General features: G+C 46.1%; 1 protein-coding gene and 1 long non-coding RNA gene across 3 annotated transcripts in view; one reads left to right on the top strand and one right to left on the bottom strand.

The window, feature by feature from the left end:
* The window catches only part of LRP12 (LDL receptor related protein 12), a 37,377-nt gene extending 35,693 nt beyond the window's left edge, over nucleotides 1–1,684 (bottom strand). The window contains exon 1 of one of the 2 annotated variants that reach the window (XM_084848957.1): nucleotides 1,333–1,684. In XM_084848957.1, coding sequence (XP_084705083.1) covers nucleotides 1,333–1,411 — 79 coding nt within the window. In that variant the 5' untranslated portion in view covers nucleotides 1,412–1,684. The remainder of the gene's footprint in view (nucleotides 1–1,332) is intronic. The other variant, XM_084848958.1, reaches the window with a different exon arrangement.
* LOC146346704 (uncharacterized) lies at nucleotides 1,554–12,175 on the top strand. Its single transcript, XR_014790019.1, has 4 exons — nucleotides 1,554–2,073; nucleotides 2,877–2,963; nucleotides 4,331–4,485; nucleotides 10,272–12,175. It is a non-coding gene; the product is annotated as an uncharacterized LOC146346704 (long non-coding RNA).
* Nucleotides 12,176–19,349: the final 7,174 nt, after the last annotated feature.

The following is a 19,349-nucleotide window of genomic DNA, read 5'->3' as shown; positions in this document are numbered from 1 at the left end:
GAAACCAGCTGCTCAAAAGAATCTAAACCTAGGCCTATTGTCTCAATGCTTTTGCTTTATCTGTTGGACCACAATGATTCTCACAAATCATTATATAAAGTTGCATAAACTGCCTGTGTCTTGTGCACAGCCTCATTAGTATAACGTCAAGGTTTTCTTAGTACGCTGTTCCACATTACATTTGAGGGCCCTCCAAATATACAGAAAATTCTGGTACCGCTTTCTGGTGTTACCAGAAAGACCCCATTGTTGCAGAGGTCCACGAAGCAGACATATTAATACATCTTCTATTGTCAAATGCATATAATCTATTTGGAATTAAGTATTTAAAATTAAGTATTACGTAAACCTGGTGATTTAAGGTCATCACTTGCATGCAGTCCAGGGCAAACTATGGGCTAAAAACAGTAAAAATATAGACAAGGCTTTTTGTATTCAGAAACCAGCGTAACTTCAAAATCAGAGGTAATTTGGTCAACTATATCTAAGAAAATAAGTTCTATGAAATCACCTGTCTTGGACTTTAAACTTATTGTTTATGATATCAAAGGCATCAATGTGAAAAATAAACGGTGAAAAATAAAATGAAAGGCCAAAGAGCACAGGCCTATGCAAATGCATCAAGACCTTTGGAAGTTCAGATGCATGTTATTAGACCTCACTCCATCACCTTACCTTTAACAATTTAATGTTTACATCTGACATACCTCCCGTGAAAACGCGTGGATGGCTGAGTGGGCGGAAATGAGTTATATAGGATTAGCAGCGGTGGAGAAGATACCCTGGTGCAGCCAGGCCCTATCTGTTTTAAACGAGTCGGCTTTGAACAGATACAGCAAGAAATATTTTCACCGTGAACTTCAATTATTCCCCACGACTCTCCATGTCCTCGAATTTGCAGGCACTTTATGTGTGGGCGAGAGAGGGGGGGGGGCACACACAAAACAAAGCGAGGCAGACAGCTGGGCCGAGGTTTTAAATAAAACCCCTGCGAAGAAGTCCGAGACCTGCGTTATCTCGAACGACGAGGCATGCTAGTCCAAATGCTAGGAGAACGTGGTGAACAGCATGAAAGGGCTTGTTTGGGGGGTTCCCTCCCTCCACTCAGAGAAGGAAACAGAAAAAGCAAGCCAAGGACGAGAGGGAGGAGGGGGAAATAAACCACGCTTTTCCAAGAAGGGGGGAGACGAAGGCGGCTTTGTCTCTCCCCGCCCCCTGCCATATCGTCTGGTAAACGGAGGGCTGGGGGACAAAGCGGGAGCGCGAGAGGGGGGGAACTGAGGAGCTGGTTCGGGGGGGGGAGGCGGGCGGGCAGGCGAGAGCGGTACTTACCACAACAGGAGACGACGAGGAGCAGGAACTGCGCTGACCTCCAAGCAAGGGACCCTTTTGTGCTCCAGCAAGAGGCCATAACACCGCCACGGGGGGAGGCGGGAGGAGGAAGGGCTGGGGGTGTTGCCGCCGCCGCGCCGCGCAGCAAGCGCTCCCGCTGCGGGAGGGCCCCGGGGTCGCCTCACCGGGGGAGACTCGGCCGCCGCCGCCCGCGCGCGCGCGCTTTCTCCTCAGCCACCGGCTGCTCGGGGAGCCATGAGCTGCCGCTGCTGCCGCCGGCTTCGGCCTCCTCTGCGGTCTCGGGCAGCGCTCTCCGCCTCCGGCGGGCAGGAGGGGCTCCGCCGGCGCATCTGCGCATTAGAAAGCCGAGCCTCTCTCTGAGGAAGCGGCTGGCCCGAGCGGGGAGGGACCCGGGGAGAGCCGGCCTCTCGCGGAGGAGGAGAGTGCAGCCTGGCGGGTGGTGACGCGGGACATCTCCGCCGGTCCGCCGCTTCGTCGCTGTGCTCGTTCGTCCCCCCTTCAGAGGCGGGAGCGATGCCGGCCGCTCAGTGACCCCCACACGAGGAAGCAAAAACATGTTTCCTCGGAAGGAGGCCCGACGCGGACCATGGGGCTTACCCATTAAGTGCGTCGAGGACTGCAGTCGTGCCCCTGGACCCTGACGCGTGTTTTCTCGGAAGTCGCTCTTTCTGAATTCTTTGGGACAGCATGGAGCCCTATCCTCTGCATGCTTCCTCGGAAGTAAGTTCCATTGTTTTCAATTAGGCTTATCCTCCGGTAAAGTGTGTTTAGGACATTTTGCTGCGGCTCCACTGAACACAATGGGTCTTACTTTCAAATACACATGCAAAGGGTTGTGCTGTCACTTCCAAGGAAATGTGCATAGGATGGCAGCCTTTTAAGTAGCTGTCAGCATCCGACACGACGCGGGGGTCTTCTTCGCACACTTCCCCCAGTCCCATCATGTTGACTCGCATATAAGTTCCGCATATATTTTGGGGACACACGTGCCCCCTTTTCCGATTCGCTTTGAGATGGGGCTATACTTCCTTCCTCCTAGGTTCTACGCACCTTTTTTTTTTTTTTTTTACTTGCTGGTTTCTGATCTACAATCTTTTAGGGCTCAATCCTATGCATCTTTAGACGGGAAAGCCCTACAACTCCCAGCATTCCCCAGCCAACCATGCTGGCTGGGAAATGCTGGGAGTTGTAGGACTTTCCCCTGTCTAAAGATGCATAGGATGGCATGCTTAATATTATATGGTAAATGAGGGCAAGTCAGAGGAATATGCTAACTGTCGGGGGGTGTGCGAGCAGATGGGGAGCTAGCTGTGTATACTGTGTCAACTCAGAAACTTGCCTGTTTCTGATCTACAGTCTTTTAATATTATAGTCGTGCCTACAGTACAAGAAACTGCAAGGACGATAACTAGGAGCATCCCCCCCACCCAAAAGCTACAGATCCTAGAGACGAGCATGTCTGTTCCATTGAAATGGTTAATCTTTGTTGTGTAGATATGTTCTGCTTTTCTTTTATCCCACAGTGCTTCATTTCTAAAATGAAGGTACAGCTGATTATCTCGGTACAGCAAGCACAATATTCCACTGGAACACGCACACAGGGAGAACTGGTGGGTTACTTCAAAATTATTTTCTGGAAATCTCCTGGTGCCCACCCTCTTTCCCTGAGATTGTCAAATTGGGAGCTCTCCCTAAAACCTGAAAAACTGGTAGATGGGGGTGGGGGGTGGGCAGGGAGTACAGCTTGGACAAGCTCTGCAGCCTCCTTTGCCTGCTTCTCTCACTTCCCTGGAATACTTCCCACAGGGCAATTGATGGCAGAAGGTCTCCTGGGATCTTGGGATTGGGAATGCAGCCTTACCGCACCTCCTGTTCTCAGTAGTACCTCCTTTTCAGCCGCAGTAGTATTTTCTAGTGTTTCTAGTGTTCTCGCAATACAACATCACCCAACAATAATCCCTCTGCACTGTCATTCCGATTCATAGTAGAATTCACTGAGATGTGTAGAATAACAAGTTTTCTGCAGAATTCTGTTTAGGAACATCAAACAGTCAGAGGGATACATTGGAAGCCTCCTCTAGAGAGAAGGAAATCTTCAATTGAGACAGATTTCCAGAATCTGTCTCAATTGAAATGCCACTCTCCTGTTCTTAATTTCTCTCTTCGGATCTTCTCTAATCATTCACCCACCACTAAGTCACCATGTTTTAATTATTTATATCAGCTTCTCTTTCTTAGTGGGTTGAATTTAGTGTTAGTCCTAGTTAGGATAGACCCATTAAAATAAATGGGACTTAAGTTGATTAACTTAAAGCCCATTTATTTCAGTGGCTCTAAGTTAAGTAGGACTAACATTGGATTCAACCCACTGTATGCATTTCTAAGTTGTTTTTAACCTTTAAATGACTCCTTCTTCTCACTCCATTTTTTTCTTGTTTCTTTTTTGTTATTTATGCTCACTATAACCACCTTCTACCTTTTAAACCTAAAATCACTCTTGTTCCTAGTGATGCCCTTTCTCCATTGCCATGCTAAACCTTTGGAATTAGTTACCACATATTCATGCCACCTTTATTACTATTTTTAAGCAGCAGTTGTTCTCCAGGGCTTTACGTTCTGATCTTCTCCATAATCCCTTTATGCTATATCTTACCACCTTTCCATTGATTCATGGACTTTTCCAGTGTACGCCTGGGAACAAGGCCTTTACTCTTATTTCTGTACAGTGACTAGATGCTTGGGAGGCTTTATAAGTATTGTTATTGTTACTGTGATTCTGTAGACACTAGAAGGACACTTCATTTCTATGGAGACAAAAGATGAGCAGTAGATGCCTTGTTTCTATGGGAATTGTAGTGGAAAGAGGAACATAGCACTAAACAATTCACAAAACTGAATGGAAGGGATCTAAAAGAGCTATGTGGGGACATTCTGTAACAAATACCAGCATTTCTAAAGTCCATCCTTTCCTACTTAGAATCTCCTCGAGAGAAATATGTGCTACAAGAAATATGTGCTACGATCTCCTCAAGAAAAAGAAATATGTGCTACAATACAGTGGACAAATTAGATGTTCATAGTGAAGAGATTTACACCAATTTAGTACAATTCCCCACATTCACTACTGTTTAGGTAAGTAAAATAATATTTATATTAGCACATAGTATTTGCACTGTATACTGTAAGTATATGGCAGTGTATACTTGAGAGTATATGGCAGTCTTTCCTAACCTAGGGCTCTCCAGATGTGTTGAACTGCAACTCACAGAATTCCCCAGCCAGCTGGTAATTGCAGTCCAATACCTCTGGAGGGCACCATGTTGATGAAGGCTGGTATCTGTGGCAACACTGTCACTCAGTGTGTAGGGCTGGAGAGGAGAAAGACAAGTTTAGTCTTGTATCTCTCTACAGGTTGCTTCAATTCAGTGCATTTTTCATAAAATATCTTTAGGAAGTGCATATGAACTTTGTTTTCCATAACCTGAACTGGCTACCTGCCTGTCAGTTACTAATGATTAAAGCCCCAAAGGCAGTTGTATGCCAAGTTTTCCAGCTGTGTCTGAATGTCTCCTCATAAAGATCAGCAGTAATTTTTGTGATGCATCAGCATATATAAATCAAGATAAAACTTAACTTGTCCTGATAACTTTCAAACCAGCAGATTTGACACAACAGGTCATCCAAAGCAAACGACTCAGATGCAGAATTCACAGTTCTTGACTGTGGAATGTTTGATTTTGGTAGAACCAACCATGTTATCCTATGCTTTCACTGTTGTTGTTGTTGTTATTTTGTGGTTACACAGATTATAACTAGGACAAGGCACTTAAACTGGATGTGGACATCTGTAGACTGGACATAAAATCTCTTCAGAGCCTTGGTTCTCAGACGATGTGATTAGCCTCTCTAACATGGTGCAGGAAAGGACAGATCCATTGCTATCTGATATGTTGATCAAAATCCCACACAGCTTCTCATATCATAATTGCCTGTTCCACAGGCTAGAGCAGGAAACAGGCCCAGTTCTCCAAATTCAGGCAGACAGAAAAGCTGAGATGGAATACTTAAAGAGGAACTCATACATTGCTGTTTGTGCAAATTCCTGTATGACCACTCCAGCCCAGCCTTTTTGTGTGCTTGAACTTGGAGGACTGGGTCTGCTTTCTGGCCCAACCAATATAACATGAGAAGCTGTGTGGGATTTTGGTTGTCCAGTCATCATACCTGATAGCGATGGAACCAATGGGGCAGCACTATTTTCTTCAGGCTCTTTGCATCCCTACTCAGTCTATCATAGCATTGATTCCAGACTATGCTTTAGATCAGGTGTGGGCAACAACTGGCCTTCCAAATGTTTTTGGCTTACAACTCCCCTCATGCTGTACCATTGGCTATGCTGACTAGGGCTGATCAGAGTTGTAGATCCACACATCTGAAGGGTCACTTGCTGCCTATCCCTGCTTTAGATCAATTGATCTAAAGCATGACTAACTTAGGGCACAATCCTATCAATTGCCCCCTTGCTGCTCAGAAGCTCCCGGACTCAGAGGCTTCCGAGTTTCCTATGCCCTACCAGGCTGAAGCCAGCAGGGAGGGAGGAGTGGCAGAGGCAATCTTCATCTCACTGTCCTTTGATATCCAGTATTTTTGCTAGGCAGGCTTTTCAGCCCATCTGGCAAGGGAACTTTAGAGGGAGAGGGAAGGAGGTTGGAAGACGTTCAGAATAACTCATATTCTGGCCTTTCCGGTCTCTTCCCTTCCCTGCCCACCAGAATGCCCCTTTTCCCCCTCTCCGAAGTCGAGTTTCCAACCTCGGAGAGGCAGCTGGTGCGGTTTTTTCCACACTGACTGCAAGGGGGAGAGGTTGGATCTCCGGCTGAACATCAGGAGAAACTTCCTGACTGTTAGAGCAATACGACAATGGAACCAATGACCTAGGGAGGTGGTGGGCTCTCCCACACTGGAGGCATTCAAGACGAGGCTGGAGAACCATCTGTCAGGGATGCTGTATCTTGGATTCCTGCACTGAGCAGGGGGTTGGACTTGATGGTCTTGTAGGCCTTTTCCAACCCTGCTCTTCTGTGATTCTATGATGTCTGGATCCAATCCATGGACTTCTATGTCCTTGGTCAGCCTGCATTGAGGATGAATTGATGGTTGAGTCCTGTGGCTAAGCTGTCTTTATTTTGTTTTGGTTATACTAGACAGAACGCTACACTGTTTCTCCCCCTTATAGATTTGCTCACAAGAACATATTTTTAAGAATCTCTACTCTCGATAATTAGATTAGCTTGCTCTTCTAGGCTTTGCATCATACATTAAGTTTACCAGACCATGATGATAGCCTAATAACAACAACTACTACTACCACAACAACAACAAAAGAGTTCACTTTCCCATCATAGAATGAACTGATAAATTATTTTTAACTTTAATTTGTGATAGGTTAGGCTGTGTTTCCAATTCCAAAATAAGCATCTCTCCCAAAATACTTTAAAACTGATTTGCTTAAGTATATGTCGTCCGCAAAACTGAACTTTCTCTGCTCTTCATCTGTAGACTGCATGTAGATTGATCCCCATAATCTCCTATTAAAGGGATCTCAGGTGGCGGACTGGGAAAGACCTCTGCTGAGATCCCTGAGACCCGCTGCCAGCTAGAGTAGACCGTTCTGGATTAGATGGACTAATGGTCTGGTTCATTATATCAAGTCATATCATAATCCCAGGCCCCATCTATATAGGGCTTTTACTCCAGGGTGGGTGCGAGTCGAGGTCCCTCATGATAGATGACGTAGTTGTGACTTCACAGCCATCCGTGGCTTTCTCCCGGAAGATGCAGATTTCCAAGGAGGTGTTTTGCTCTGATGTTTTCTGCTGCTGTGGGTTCAGGGCGGGTTTGTGTGCTGAATACCCCTGCCTCAGATTGACACCGCAGTTTGCGGTGGGCTTCTCACTCCTCCCCTCCCGGCTTCTTCCTATTTGCTCACAGCTATGCAGTTACAGAGGCCCAAAGGAAAACTAAGAGGTCTTTTGAAAGGGCTGCGGGAGGGGAAGAAAGAGAAGGCACCAACCCTAGACTGTTTTTCTCTTCAAAGGCAAAAAGGGGGGGGATCAGAAAGAGAAAGAATTCACTACAGAACTAAGAAGGAATTGATTTTATTAGGATGTAAAAAGCAAAGTGAGTTGCTGCTGCTGCCGCCTGCTACTCTTAGGCTGATTTTCTCCACTGAACTCGCAGCTTTCTCTCCCCTTCCCTAGAGCCAGCCAGTCCCACACACTTTATTACACGCTCAGGTCCCCCTCCCCACAGACCCGAAGCAGAATGTAGCCGGCGCCTCGGGAGAAAATGGGGATTCCCCCCTTCCTGCCCCCTGTCTCTTCCCTCAGTTCTGCAAGGTGGTGGAAATACTGCTGCCGCCACCGAAGTGCTTCTCCTCCTGCAGACTCTCAGGAAGCCCCCCGCCCCCAGCGCCCACATGCAACTCCTCTGGGTAAGTCAAGAGCTTCCTTTGAAGCAGCCCTCGCTCAGGTGGGGCGCACTCCTGAGCCCCTAAACTGACGCACCTTTGCTTTTCAAGGAAACCCCTCATGTGGTTGCCCCTGCACAGTAACTCGCCCCCATATATCCAGATATCTGGGGATCTGCACCACTGGTACTGCGCAGCTCTGACAAAGCAATGCACCAAGTTGGCGCCATATAGACGCACCCCCAGAGATAGGATGAATAATTCAACAAGCACACAGTACAGACTTTCCATGATACAGACTGACTGAACATGGGTACTGTTGGCAAGCTGCCTGGATCAAGAGCATGAGCAGATAGCCCACCCTAGTATTTGACAGAATATGGTCTGCTCACTTTTAAGACACTCAGGCTAGAATGGAGCAAGTGAAGGATTCAAGACATTACAGGTCAGTTTAGCAAATGATCTTGCCATGAGGACAGCAACACTGAGTCACATACCCCGGTCCAGATTTAGCAATATCAAACAATCCAGAAGCACTAGATTAAGTGTCCCATAATTAGATCAGGCACAGCTGTCAGGGACATAGTTATGCATATACCCCAGGCACAGTGTGATTTCCTCCAGGTTTATCATGGCAGGGAATTCCCCAGTCTTAAGCACCACAAATTTGGGGCACACACCCTGTCCTGATTAGATTTTGCCCATCCTGAGCTAGCACTTTTAGGACCCTTGATGGCTTTAGCAACAAGTCATAGAATCACAGAATCATAGAATAGTAGGGTGGGAAGGAGCCTACAAGGCCATCGAGTCCAACCCCCTGCTCAATGCAGGAATCCAAGTCAGAGCATCCCTGACAGATGGCTGTCCAGCCTCATCTTGCATGCCTCCAGTGTGGGAGAGCCCACTACCTCCCTAGGTAATTGGTTCCATTGTCGTATTGCTCTAACAGGACGTTTCTCCTGATGTTCAGCCGGAATCTGGTTTCCTGTAACTTGAGCCCATGATTCCATGTCCTGCACTCTGGGATGCTTGAGAAGAGATCCTGGCCTTCTTCTCTGTGACAACCTTTCAAGTACTTGAAGAGCGCTATCCTATCTCCCCTCAGTCTTCTCTTCTCAAGGCTAAACATGCCCAGTTCTTTCAGTCTCTCTTCATAGGGCTTTGTTCCAGTCCCTTGATCATCTTTGTTGCCCTCCTCTGAACCCTCTCCAGTTTGTCTGCAACCTTCTTAAAATGTGGTGCCCAGAACTGGACACAGTACTCCAGATGAGACCTAACCAGTGCTGAGTAGAGGGGAACTAGTACTTCCCAGGATTTGGAAGCTATGCTTCTATTAATGCAGCCGAACATAGCATTTGCCTTTTTTGCAGCCACATCACATTGTTGGCTGCAAAATTCAGCTTGTGATCTACCACAAGTCATCTCAGTCCTTTATATGGTTGTCTGAAACCAAGCTCAACTTTCTCCAACAGTCTTCTCCCCTCTTTTCTTTCTTGTCTTCATTGGACCCAGGGCCTTTTGTGCCTTTGTAGTCTTTTAAAAAAACATATAAGAACCCTGGACTTCAGGTCCTCAGAATTCTGGTACCTCCAGCCAGTCCCAATGTGCTGAAATCACACATTTGGTGCTGGCAACTCCAGCTGGTCCCAGTTTGCTGAAACCACTCAGGTCTTGACCACCCAAAGCAGGCCCCTTTTGCTGAAATGACTTGGTTGTGTGAGAAGCCCATTTAGTCCTGGTTGGGTCTGTTGGGTCCCACTCTGCTGAAATCACTAAGCCACGGAACTCAGGGTTAGGTTTAAGCCTCATCAGACCCCTTTTCCCCAGATAAAGGGCCGCCTAGGTGCCCACTCTAGTTGAGTGGTGACTCACCTGCAGGCTCTTCTGAGGATTCCTACCTTTCGCTAAAACCTCAGGAATTTCTCCACACCTCAGCACCATCTGGGCACTGGATAGGCTTTCATCAAGGAGGAGAAATATCTGTTGAGGACAGAAGCTGAGTGGATTTTGAGACTGAACACTCTCTCTCCATGTGGTCCAAATGAAGACCTTGAATTCCTGCCACTCCTATGACCTGTGGTGATTTACATACACTCCCTAGCTATCACAGCACAGTGCAGCTTTGAGACCTTGGCCTGATTACGTCAGCGTGGGAACCTCTGACAGAGTAAGGAAAAAAAGAGGTCTAAAAGAGTATAAGATAAGATTTGAGAAATGTTTTTCCCAGTCGTCAATAGATTGACATAGGAGACAAACTTTTGCTGAAAAAATTCTGCAGACTTTTTTCTTTAGTAAGTATGTATTTATATGTTATTCTTAGGAGTAAAGTAGGTTTTATATAGTTTTTAAAATGTTATGCATGTATTAGCCCCTGTGGCAATTTGTATTGCAGTACTGTTTTAACCAGGTGTTGTCCTGTTTGTAAATGTTATTATCATTTATGTTACAGCCCCCTGAAGGCCTAAAATAAGAAAAAAGGCCGAAACGCATTGGTCTTCCTATAATAAACTCTGTCTTGCATCCTGACAACCTGTTTCTCTTCTTTGGTTAGAAGCCTGGCCACTTTGCCCTGGTTGTCCAGTGTGAGGGACCACAGCCAGGCTTTCTTTTAGGCTTTCCTTATTTCTTCTTCATCCCCATTGTAATCAAGTTAAACTCTCCAGAGAGGCTGACTTGATGCACAATGCAATGCTGAGTCCAAATTGTGGAGGACAAAAACCTTGAAGAAGAGGCAAGAAGAAGTGGACTGCGCACAAAGCACTGGAAACTGGAGTGTGTGCATGTGTGGCGTGTAGGTAACCCAAGTCCTGCCCTCTCTTTTTGTTTTGTAACTGTGCAGAAGGCCTAGCCTTGGTGAACCACCCTCTGTTAAAGACAAGCCAATGTGAACCCTTTTCTCCTTCCTGCTCATGCAATCTCACCCTGGAAGCCCACCCCCTCTCTCCCAGTGTTATAGAAATTTCAGCTTTAATATGTTTAGCTTAGCTTAAGCTGTTCTATGTAGTCAGATTTGTGTGTGTGTTCTACCTCTGTATGAAACTGCCATGCTAGCAAAGATATAGTGCCTTATCAGAGACTCAGGAATGTCAAGAATGTAGTATGCATTAGTACATGATAGTACATGACTATCTCTCTGCTACCTCTCTCTGCGCATGCCTGAGTATGTGAAAGGCGTTGCCTGTTTCCTGTCTCCTTCTCAGCTAGACAAGAGATTAATAGAGCGCAAGTGTAAGACAGCCCCCAAAGACTTTGTGTATATAAGCTTCTGGATCACACTACTTGATTGCTGTCTTTGTTGGTGCACTAGCCCCAAAGATTGCCTTATTCTGCAGAATAAAATCATGTTGGACCAAATCTATGCCCCCTCTCGTTCTTAGCAAACAAATTGGATGAGTCTACCAGGGATAGAATACGGTTTTTGTAACATCAGCAGTGTTAGGACCCCAATGTACTTAGCCCCGACCTCCGTAGCTCCCTCAGAGCCTTAGACCAGCCCTTGTCAGGAGCGCCCTAGCTGCCTCTTACAGTCCCCTCCAATAGCCAACTCAAGACACAGGCGAAAAGGATTCTTTCCAAGGCTTTATTCCATTTACAACTTAATGACTCTTTCAGATGCTAATCTCCCAACGACTAAGCAAGGAACTGCACTGGGGTAGTTAGCAGAGTAGCCTAAGCTCCAGGTAAGGCAGTTGGTCCCCGTTTGAAGGAGGGCGGGAAGACTCTGAACTTATGGGCTATGGAGAGGTCCTCCCTTTTACCCTTGGGTCCTCGGGACGCGACCGTTGTTTTAGCGCCAAGCAAGCAGAGCGCCTCCTCTCGGCGCCCTCCATCTGGTGCCGCTCCCTGTGTCAGCCCCGAGCATCCAGCAAGGCCCCCTCCCCCGCTTCCTCGCTGCCAGGGCCACTATCTATCTCAGGAATGCTGGCAGGAGGAATCTCTCCCTGCCACTGTGCCTGTGAGCGATGAGCAAGCTCCTCTCCCACGGGTTGTTGCTCTTCCTCAGAATCAGAACTGCTCTGGGGTCTATGGGCTCAGTTTCCACCCTGACAGCCCTGTCCAATATGGGCACTCCATGTATGTCCATGGCCTAGTCTTCTATGCCTCACAGCCTTCAGTTTAGATACCAAGCAGTTCTTTGGAGCTAATTTCCCCACCATTGGAACCTAGCACATGGATGTCTACATTATTCATTTTGCCTTTTGCTACATTTGCCTAATCTAGGTGTGCTTGTAATGTATGAACTGATTGAGTCCACTCTAGAGCACATATAGTGCCTATTGCCAACCCAAGTATAATTATTGTGTATGTTTCTGATTCTTGTGCGTTCAATAAAATTCCCATTTTTGGAGAGACCTATGTGTGTATGCATCATTGGGTCACCTCTGCCAAGACTCTCCATGACCAAAGTTCAAAGGTCCCTTAGGGTGCAATCCTGTGGATTGTGCCCTTGTAAGATGGAAGACTCCGATCTCAGAGGGTTTCACGTTTCCAGTGCTCTGCCGGGCTGTTGCTGGCAGGGTGAGAGGAGGATGGAAGCAATTTTCCCCTCTCTGTCCTCCTTTTAAATGTTTTTCCTCTAGATGGGCCTTTGAAACCACAACTTTGAGCCCATCTAGAGAGGGCATGCTGTCAGGGGCTGAGCTGGGCCAGGGATAGAGAGGCCATAGGATTTGTCATATCCTGGCCTCTCCTCTACCCACCCACTGGAACACTCCTTTTTCCTTCCCTCTGAGGCTGCATTTGCGACCTCAGGAAGCAGCTAGCATGGTTCTTTCCCCAGTGGCTGCGAAGGACAGGGGGAGGGGGATTCACAGCAGTGGCTGCGAAGGACAGGGGGAGACATTATCCTTGAGGCAGGTATTTCAAGTTTGTATTGCATCCAACAAACAGTTCCTGAAATTTATGTGCGTGTGTGTAAAGAGACCTGCCAGTGAGAGAAAGCACCTAAGGAAACGTGCAGAATAACGGGATATCTACTGAACAGTGGAGGTAATTGATATGTACCCCTTCATTTTAAGGAAACAAGCTAATGAAGGGTGCAATCCTATGCATGTTTTGACAGAAAAAGCCCTACAACTCCCAGCATTCCCTGAGCCAGCATTCTCCAACAAAATAATAACAACAACAATAATAATAATAATAATTCCTACAACTTCCAGCTGGCTGGGGAATGCTGGGAGTTGTAGGATTTTTCTCTCTCTAAACATGCATAGGATTATGCCCGAAATGACTGAGAAGTTATCCCCCCACACATACACAGAGCCCTCAGGGTTTTTTTAAAAAATGGTTTGAGGGCTTAATACGCAAACAAGGATAGGTAGGATGTAGATGTCTTGTTCTCTTGATGACTATGTTTCGATCATAATTATCACCTGGAGCCTTCCAGATGTGATAGAAGGTATTTTGGCTTAGGGCTGTTGTTGTTGTTGTTGTTGTTGTTGTTGTTCTTCTTCTTCTTCTTCTTCTTCTTCTTCTTCTTCTTCTTCTTCTTCTTCTTCTTCTTCTTGGAAGGGCTCAGAACACATGAGAACCTCCTTCCTAAGACCTGCAAGATCTTCCTTTGCTCTGGGCCCTGGCTGTAATCCTATGGATATTTACTGAGTTCCATTGAACTCAAGCAAACTAATTTCCAAGCAAAACATTAATAGGATCAATTTGTGAGTAAGTAGATGAGACAGTGATCTGTGATCCAATCTCCTGTGTTTTTGTCTCCCTAAGTGTTTAAAAGCAGATTAGGTGGCAAATTGGATCCAGGCTACAGCTCTTTTTAAGTCTTGGACACCTGTTTTCCTAAACCATATCACATGCCCCCAAACTGCTATTGCTTTGCTACTTGCATGCTTACTCCCATGGGCAAACAACAGCTTCGTGGGTGGAGAATTTAGATCAGGAAAACAGTTTAGGGGCAAAACAATGAAAACAAACATCCTCTAGTGCCACGGTCCTGACACAATTTTTACACACACCCACCCACACACACACTTTCATGTATTTCTTTTTTAAACATGGGAATTGGGATCATGGACCTCCTGCTATCTCATCTAGTTTGGCCCTAAGATTCCCTCATTCTTAGAGGCAATTTGCCCATACACTTACAATACAAGGGGAAGTATCCAGTTGGGGCCTTGTGTGCGCATCCAGGCCCGATGGGGCCCCAGTCAGTGCATGGCTGCATTGTAGTTCTTCTGGGGGAAAGCCCCGAAATGAGCACAAATGGTTGTTTCTGGAAGGGGCATGACTTGCCCCCTCCAGAAATGAGCATTTTTGCTGATTTCGTGACTTGCCCCCAGAAGTGTTACATTGCAGCCACATGATATAGAAACGCTACATCATGGCTGTGTGCGTGTCCGGGCCGGTGGGGCTGGGTGCATGTGACCGAGGCCCAGCGGGGTTAGCTGTATGTGCAAGACCCCAATTTGATACTACCCAATAGCAGGTTTTAATTTGCGTGTTCCTTCTCAGACGCAGAGATGCTTCTATGGCCATTTCAGCATTACCCTACCCACATTTGAGCTGTTCTTCCATGAGCACCTCCCACACAGCTAGAGCAGGGGTAGGCAACCTTTTTGGGCCATGGGCACATTTGGCAATTTGAGAAACTGACCTGGACATTTGGACACCACCACTAAATGTCTGCCGTGGGGGGCATAGGAAAGGAGAAGTAACCTGCCCCAAAGACTGAGTACAAGGTAGAGGCAGGCTCAGAGCCCCAGCACACTAAACAACTCCGTGGAACCCACAGGTTTCAGCACCAACAGAAACCTATTCCACAGCAATCCCAACTGCTGGTAATAAAACGTATTTTAAAAAATAAGTGGGAAGGATAGGACACCTTGGCAGGTACAAAGAAAGGTGTCCAGGGGCACAGTGGTGCCCATGGGAACCATGTTGCCTACCCCTGACTTAAGAGTAACTCTTTCTCTCCTTCTCTGTCACTCCCCCTTCTCTCTCAAGGGTCAGGGATCACTCTTTCCCTTCATCACTGGTTTGTGTGCTGGGAAAGAAACTCCCTTTCTCAGCGCACAGCAAGGAATCCAAGCGACCTGGCAGTGAAAGAAGAGATCACTGTCTTCCTACATTGCCAGCTTGCTGCATTTCCTCTCTATACACTGAGGAAGGGTTCACCTTTCTCAGGACACAACAAGGAATCCATGCAAGCGGGTAATGAAAGAAGAGACCCACAACCCCCTCCTCCATCACCTTGCTGCCACCTCCCAGCATCTGCTGCCTGAGGCGACTGCATCACTCTGCTTAATGGGAGCCCTAGGCTGACATACAAATGTACATTGTCTTGGAGGGGACATCCCCAGGCAGATGAAGACAAAGGAAAATACAAACACTCTAACAAAGGAAGCAGATGAAGACAAAGGAAAATACAAACACTCTAACAAAGGAAGAGTACAGGTAGATAGCACAGAATTGCAGGGATGGCGTCAGGAAGGCTAAAGCTGAGAATGAGCTGAGGTTAGCAAGGGATGTTAAAAACAACAAAAAGGCTTTCTTCAGCTACGTGCATAGTAAAAGGCAGAGGAAAGAAATGGTGGTTCAGCTATTAAATAAGGATGGCAAAACAATAACAGATGACAAAGAAAAGGCAGAGGTGCTCAATTCCTACTTTGGCTCAGTCTTCTCCCAAAAGAGGGTCTATGACCCCCCTGGCAAAGGTGAAGTACAGGCTGAAGGGGCAGGATTGCAGCTTGAGATCGACAGGCATATGGTCAAGGAACACCTCATTACTTTGAATGAGTTCAAATCTCCAGGGCCAGATTAACTGTATCCTAGAGTCATAAAGGAACTGCCAGAAGAACTCTCAGAACCGCTGTCTATTCTCTTTGAGAAATCATGGAGGATGGGGGAAGTGCCAGATGACTGGAGGAGGGCTAACGTTGTCCCTATCTTCAAAAAGGGTAAAAAGGAGGAACCTGGGAACTACAGACCAGTCAGTCTGACATCGATCCCTGGGAAAATTCTGGAGCAGTTCATAAAGCAATCCATCTGGAAGGACCTTGACAACAATGCCGTGATTACTCAACGCCAACATGGATTTGTCAAAAACAAGTCCTGCCAGACAAATCTGATCTCATTTTTTGATCAAGTAACCTCCCTTGTAGACCGTGGGAATGCTGTAGACATCATATACCTCGACTTCAGCAGAGCTTTTGACAAAGTGCCCCATGATATCCTGATGAGCAAACTAGCAAAAAGTGGGCTAGATGAAACAACGATCCGGTGGATCCACAGTTGGCTACAGAATCGGACTCAAAGAGTGCTTATCAATGGGACCTTCTCAAACTGGGGAGAGGTAACGAGTGGGGTACCGCAGGGCTCAGTCCTGGGCCCAGTGCTCTTCAACATTTTTATTAATGACTTGGATGAGGAGGTGCAGGGAATGCTGATCAAATTTGCAGATGACACAAAATTGGGCGGGATAGCTAATACTTTGGAAGACAGAAACAAAATTCAAAGTGATCTGGATAGACTGGAGCGCTGGGCAGAAAACAACAGAATGACATTTAATAGGGACAAATGCCAAGTTCTGCACCTAGGAAAAAGAAACCAAATGCACAGTTACAAGATGGGGGATACGTGGCTCAACTACACTACAAGCGAGAAGGATCTTGGAATTGTTGTTGGTCACAAGCTGAATATGAGCCAACAATGTGATGTGGCTGCAAAAAAGGCAAATGCTATTTTGGGCTGCATTCATAGAAGCATCGCTTCCAAATCCCGGGAAGTACTAGTTCCCCTCTACTCAGCACTGGTCGGGCCTCATCTGGAGTACTGTGTCCAGTTCTGGGCATCACACTTTAAGAAGGATGCAGACAAACTGGAGAGGGTTCAGAGGAGGGCAACAAGATGATCAGGGGACTGGAAACAAAGCCCTATGAAGAGAGACTGAAAGAACTGGGCATGTTTAGCCTTGAGAAGAGAAGACTGAGGGGAGACATGATAGCACTCTTCAAGTACTTGAAAGGTTGTCACAGAGAAGAAGGCCAGGATCTCTTCTTGATCATCCCAGAGTGCAGGACACGGAATAATGGGCTCAAGTTACAGGAAGCCAGATTCCGGCTGAACATCAGGAAAAATTTCCTGACTATAAGAGCAATATGACAATGGAACCAATTACCTGGGGAGGTGGTGGGCTCTCCCACACTGGAGGCCTTCAAGATGAGGCTGGACAGCCAGTTGTCAGGGATGCTCTGACTTGGATTCCTGCATTGAGCAGGGGGTTGGACTCGATGGCCTTGTAGGCCCCTTCCAACCCTACTATTCTATGATTCTATGATTCTGTCCTATTTTAAGCTGTGTTCCAGGATGGGCTGCAAGAGTGGGAGAGCAAGTATCCAATCAAAAGGGTATGTGAGGTGTTTGCTGGTGTTTTTCAGGTAGGCGGAACCCCTCGGAAATAGGTGCATAGCCTTGCCATTCACAGGAACAAGGAAAGAGAAGTGTGAATTGGGAAGGATCTCCCCCCATTGGTTCCTATCAGATGGGATTAACTAAGGCAGCCTTCCCCAACCTGGTGCCCTCTGGATAGTGCCAATGGCCATGCTGGCTAGGAATGATGGGAGTTGCAGTCCAACACATTCAGAGCCTGAACTAAGGGGAAAACATCCTCTTGTGTATTCAAGTAAAGCTCAGGATCTATATGCTTCCTCTGCTTTGCTGTAATGAAAGGAAAGGAAAGAGTCTATGGTAGACATAGAGATTTGTAAGAAGACAGAAGGTTTCCTTTGTCACAGAGTCATTTTTGGTTTTCTCCAGCTTTGCATAGGAATATCTATGGCTGTTCTTTGGTGGCATGGTATCCTTATGCATGTTACAGAATGTGACTCTCTCACATTTGTGTCTATATACACTGGATGGAAGGCACCACATATAAGAGGATGGGGTGGGGGCAGAAAGCATGGCAGGTACACATGTGAAACAAGCCTTAGTCACTAAGGTCAGACTGTATTTATTTATTTCTGTGTGGATATGCAAATACATACAGTTCTTTAGTTAGACACATACAGAAATATCTGGGAACATGATTCATACTGCATGCAGTTGATTTATTACACACTAAGTAGTGTGTAATATGTTTCTTGGGTGGGCGGGTCATTGTTTCAATTACAGATAGTATACAAACTAGACAAAAAAAGCAATTGTCCTTCACTTCATTTTATTTTCATTCTTGCTGAAAACTTTTTTCCCCAGTAACTGTAAATCTTTTTCTGTAATGCTCTGTTGGCTTTAATAAGTACAATGGTAACCAATGCTGGTTTTTACTTACTGTGGCTGAATGTTAAGCAGCAGTGGAAAATGTTGAGAGATAACTGACTAGTTTCATAAGTGCTTTTTAAAGGGAAGGAGAATTAACAATGCTTCTCACCTTCTTCTTTCACACTCCAATAGAAAAATGCTAATTTACTATTAACCTAGTCACAGCAGCCTCACTCCATTTCACAATTCATACAGAAAGCCAGGCCAGACCTGTGATAGAAACACAGACAGAATTCTCTTTACCAAGGATTCTATTCATAAAAACTTTAAATTGATTCATTGCTACAAAGATAGAAAAACCTACAACATTTGGAGAGATAAAACAAGCAGAGGAATTAGGAAGTATATTCATATCAGTTTGTAGCTTCCCATTTGTCAGGATGGGCCAGGAACAAATGCACCATAAAAACAATGGGATTTGAATGGGACTTTAGTCCAGTTCATACAGTGGTGCAGTGGTATAGGTTATATACATTATATGCTAAGGTACAGAAATATGTCCTCCCTGTGTGTAGAATGTGTTGTGGATCTGAAACTGTGCATGTGCATCCATAAATGAATACGCCAGTCACACAATTCATCCACCACAAAAAAAGAATGGATAGATCACTGTTGGCTCCAGGTTTTGGAGTGCCCCTGGGGAAGACACCCTCACTGGGCCCCCTCCCTTCAATTACTCTTACCTTCTTACCAGCATTCTCACCAGTAGCTCCTCCTCCTCCTCTATGACCTCATTGCTACCACCTTCTGGCTTTCTAGGTAGATAACCTGGAATACATAGGCAGTGGAATCTACTGTTCCTTTTTCATACCACCACCATTGCCTGGGTCAGAGTGAGAGGAGGGTGGACACACAGGTTTCAGTGGTGAATAGGAGGAACATGTCCAGAGGGTTCTTGTCAGTAGAACTCAGCTGGGGTTAGAGCCCTTGGCAGGTGCCCAATCATGCTGACCTTTGACACTGGCCCTGGGACGGATGCGTGATGGAGCGTAAGTGTATACAGATGTACACATCTTAGCACTAGATCTCTCTAAATGTTCTGTGTCTGCTTGGGATTTACTCCGTTTTACACATGTAGACTTTCCACACCTGGAGACTGTGAAGCAGCCCTCAGGAATAATCTTATAACAGTGTTGAATTGGCCCAGCCTTTGACTTGATTGCATGATTAAGGGCAAATCCAAAGAATTAAAATGGAAGGAAAGGGATCCCTGAATATCAGGCACAATTTTCTTATCTCTGTTGTAATTTCAATTGTCATT

The sequence above is a fragment of the Heloderma suspectum genome, chromosome 4 (assembly GCF_057233095.1).
Source record: "Heloderma suspectum isolate Gila_16-S chromosome 4, 16-S_ref, whole genome shotgun sequence".
In the NCBI taxonomy this organism is placed as follows: Eukaryota; Metazoa; Chordata; class Lepidosauria; order Squamata; family Helodermatidae; genus Heloderma; species Heloderma suspectum.
This window is presented reverse-complemented; position numbering and strand designations above follow the sequence as displayed.